Source organism: Papaver somniferum, chromosome 2, assembly GCF_003573695.1.
Source record: "Papaver somniferum cultivar HN1 chromosome 2, ASM357369v1, whole genome shotgun sequence".
Taxonomy (NCBI): Eukaryota; Viridiplantae; Streptophyta; class Magnoliopsida; order Ranunculales; family Papaveraceae; genus Papaver; species Papaver somniferum.
The window spans coordinates 83,806,644-83,810,892 of NC_039359.1; the positions used below are offsets into that span (position 1 = coordinate 83,806,644).

General features: G+C 36.0%; 1 protein-coding gene across 3 annotated transcripts; it reads left to right on the forward strand.

Annotated features, from left to right (window-relative positions):
• The first annotated feature begins 487 nt into the window (after window positions 1–487).
• Window positions 488–3,706, forward strand: LOC113348233 (dihydrolipoyllysine-residue acetyltransferase component 3 of pyruvate dehydrogenase complex, mitochondrial-like). Of its 3 annotated transcripts, none has more exons than XR_003359543.1 (5): window positions 488–1,975; window positions 2,317–2,378; window positions 2,500–2,618; window positions 2,719–2,802; window positions 3,347–3,706. XR_003359543.1 is itself a non-coding variant. In XM_026591942.1 (5 exons), the coding sequence occupies exons 1-5, from the start codon at window positions 1,948–1,950 to the stop codon at window positions 3,361–3,363; spliced, it is 294 nt and encodes a 97-aa protein (XP_026447727.1). In that variant the 5' UTR covers window positions 488–1,947; the 3' UTR covers window positions 3,364–3,706. The 3 variants fall into 3 exon arrangements, 1 of the variants encoding a protein (XP_026447727.1); XR_003359544.1 differs by having other exon boundaries at window positions 2,508–2,618; XM_026591942.1 differs by having other exon boundaries at window positions 2,516–2,618.
• Window positions 3,707–4,249: the final 543 nt, after the last annotated feature.

The window sequence follows — 4,249 nt, forward strand, 5'->3', positions numbered from 1 at the left end:
ACTGAGCTTCATATTTTTCATTTTCGATGATGTATCATGTTAGCTAAAGCTACTTCATGACATGTATGACTGGTCGAAATTACTTCATGACCTATGTGGCTAATCGAAATTCAAATCGGAAGAACAAAAAGAAAGCACAAAGAAACACACCAATTATCGAATTCGTTTTTCATTTTCCCGATTCATTCTTATATATTTTTTGGATTTTTTTGTATCAGAATGTCGATAACAATGTCCTAAATTTATTAATATTTTTTTTGGAATTTATTTCGTCTCTAAGGTTGCTAATAAAACCGAATACATGAGTTCGTATTAGCACAAAGAGAAACACATGCTTCTCAATCCGCATGAGCATCCTAAATACAATTTCAGCCGTCAAGATGTTTTCACAATCCTATGTCACTCTTAAATCAGATCTTTCACCGTCCAAATTATTTTACATAAATGAAAGTTTTTTTTCTCTCACTTCCCTTCACTCGCTTTCCTTTCATCTCTTATCTTCCGTCTCTCTAAAACAGAAGAAAACCCATCTCTCATATGAAAAGAACCCCATTAAATCTATCGGATTTCAGAATTCCAATAAATCTATCAGATTCTAAGAAATTGGATATAAAGAAGGAAGACATAAAGAGATGAAGAAATTCATTTCTTCCATTTCCTCCACTTTTCTACTCCATTCTCTGTATGATGTGATGACTTTCAAGGGTTTGAGAGATGAGATTGAGATTCGGTTTGAGAGAATCAATTGATGTGGGTATGTACATGCTGAAGTGATGGTGCTGCTGTGAACCATGTAAGAGAACTACTAGGGATAGTTATGGATTCGCAATGAACAGAGAGAAGCAGTTAGGGTTTTGAATTTGACTTTTGAATTGAATGAAATCGATAAGTAAATCGAGTATTAATTGATGAAGAAACAAAAGGGTATTGTTTAATTTTAGTTGTGAAAATGTTTTTAGATGAAGAATCAAAGAATTAGGGTTTGGATTTTTAGGCCTGGAATCAAGATAAGAATCGAGATTTGGTTACAGGGGAAGGTAATGAACATGGTAAGACTGCGGTGAACAATTTTTTCACGCCTCTCTCACCAAACATAGAAGTGGAGTTGTGAACAGAAATAATTTTGAATCTGGTGATATAGAAGTGGAGTTGTGAACAGAAACATAGGAATTTTGAGGGAGTAGATGAATGTTAGGACAAGGGTTTTTGAAATCAAGAAGGAAAGATGATGATGGAAGAATCTGAGAGTTTTGATAGAAGTGTGGTGCTGCAGGTGAACATGAAGACAAATCTGAGAAGGTGCTGTGGTTGTATGTTGTTGTTGAGTTGTGCAGCTGATGCAAAGAAGAGAATGGGTAGGCAGTGTGTTGATGGCCTTGAAGAGAATGGGTAGGCAGGTTGTGTGGAGTTTCTGTTACACAATGGTCCTGCTAGGGTCAAGAATCTACAACAATTTGCAGATGGTGCTGCAGTTGAGATGAAATGGAAACAAGAACTGATGCTGTGCTTGCCATGAAGTCTAGATGAATGTGTAGGATGTAATATTGCAGGACCGAATGGGTGGTGTTGAACTGAGGCTTGTAGATGAATGTTAGGATCCAGGTACAAATTGGTTGTTGTGACTGTGAAGCGGTTAATGAAACGGAGAAAGGCTCAAGCAGTACTTTGTGTAAGTGCAAATGCAGTATTTTGTTGGTGTTGTTATTGCAGTGTCACTGCAATGGGTTAGTGACTTGATTGAGATAGTCAGAACGAGGTAGAGATATTGGAGTTGGTTGCGCATCTACAATTGAGAGCAAGGTCTTACCATGCAATGAAGAGAAACTGTAGCTGTAGCTTGGTGTTCGTGGTACTGGAAATGGTGGAACTGACAGATGAAGGTGGTTCTACAGTGGCCTAGAGAGTGTTGCAGTTTTGTTTGCTGGATGAACTGAAGCTGGAGAGGTTATGTGGAAGGAGTATTACAGTAATTCAGGTAGTAATGCACCTTAAGTTTTCCATCCTCCACTCCTTCATGCCTTATTATTACATCTGTTAATGGTTTGGTCATACGGTGATAGCCTCAATCAATATTGATAAATTTATCTATTTTTCTCCATCCTTAACCCTTTATAAGTCAGTTCTTCTTAATGTCGTGTGCTTTCCTCTTATAGTGTTTTCGGATCATTTCCAGTTCACTAGCATCTGTGTACATGTGATCCTTCCTTCTTAGCCGTTATAATTAATGCTTTAGGATTGGCCATTTTATATGTGATATTATAAATCTTTTCTTTTTTTCTAAATTTTTGTTGTTGTTGTTGTGTATTCTTTCCACAGTATCCAGAAACTCTGCTAGCTATGGTTCTTCAAGATATTGTAGTGAAGTGTGGGGATCAAAGGTACAATCTTTTTTTTTTGAGTTCTATATTTTCAACTTTGTTACTTTTTATCTAATTTGTTATTTTCAAACATGATGATTTTGAGGCGAGTGGTTTGTTAACTTTCCCTTATCAATTTGAGAATTTGAGGCTTACAGGGAGGCACATTTACCATCTCAAACTTGGGAGCTCCCTTTGGAGCTGAACAATTATCTGCTATCATCAGTCCTTCTCAAGCTGGAATTCTTGCTGTTGGGACAGGTCAGATTTGATGCAGTAACTTCTTATTATTCCTAAAGGTTTCTCTTATGCCACCCAAATTGTCCTCCTAAATTACTCTTTCCACCTTCTTTCTAAGCAGCTGAGAGAAGGGTGGTGCCTGGAGCCGGTCCTGATCAATTTGACGTTGCCTCTTTCATGCCGGTCCTGATCTTTAAAGCAAACTGTAAGTCTTGTATTGTTCACAGCACTGACTGATGACCAATGTGAACTTTAAATTACAAATTTTGTTTTCATTGCATCTAAATTACTAGTATAGTTCATTAATTAGTTGCGATGCCATGGAGGCTTGCTGTAGCATATTCATTTTGTTTGATGCAACTAATTATGTTGTGAGGTGTGTTTGATATTTTTCTTTAGTATTGGGGACTGTGTAACCCAAATGCAAATTGCAAGCTTTTTATGTTAAACAGTTCATACTCTTCTATTGTAATTTGTAAAACAAGTTATCCTTTATGCGTCACAAGTGCAGTTTTAGATGTGGGAATCCCTAGTATGTCGCAATTTTATGTAGTCATACATTAAATTATATTAAGTTAATTATCATATGGCAGGTTGAATTACGAGACTACTTATAGTGAGTTATGTAATCGAAGTCTTCTTGGACCCATATCTTAATGTTCGCATTGTATTATAAGCAATATGAGGTTTTGCTCTATGTCCCCTGTGGCCATGTGTAAATTAACCAGCTATTTTGATCTTTGTTACAGGTTGTGCTGCAAGTTAACGGGGAAGAAGCAACAAAACCAACATCCTGCCAACTATAATCCAGCCCCAGATGCGTTCCAGTCTATGTAGATGCAGACTATAAACCAACATCCTGCCAACTATATGTCTTATACCTGAGCATCCTCAAGGTGATGATAATCACAATTATTTGGGATTTTATATTGCAAATAAAAGGTTAATTCCGCCTGTGCTGTATTGAGGAGCATCCATTTTTTTTGTAAAGTACTGAAGTCTTTAATGTGTGATGTTTTGCATATACTTGATGTAAACTTAAGGAAGTGTTCTGTGCTCTTGGATGTGATATGATTACATAATATATAAAATTTTCTTGTTCAATCCTTTTTTGATGACTTCATTTGTTGATGGATGGCTTGTACATTAAAGAGTAATATTTATGATTTTAGAAAAAAAAATTCAGGTGACCGGAAAATCCAGGTGACCTGAAACTTTCAGGCCACCGGGACTTTAGTTTCCGATCACCTGAAAGCGCCATCTTTTTTCTATTAAAATATAGAGACACATGTCATCTCTTTAGTGGTCATTTCAATAGTTAAAGAAAGAGTTAGCAAAGATTATAACATAATCTCTACGTTACAAAGTAAATATGAAGTGTAAAATGTCAATAGTTAGGATAAATACTGTAATGGAAGTCAAGTGTTAGCCTATTCAATTTCCCTAATGGATTAAAAGGGTTAGATAAAATACTAACACATTATATAACTGCCTATAGGTAACCATTTTTTTTAGGTAGGGAAATTAGCTTATATTTTTCCGTAACACTTTGTCTCCATTACAAAAACTTGGATTTGGTGTAGTGATTGCTGCGAGCTTTACAAAAGTGTTTTTCCAATGTACATTATTGTGCCGAGCTATATAAAAAAACA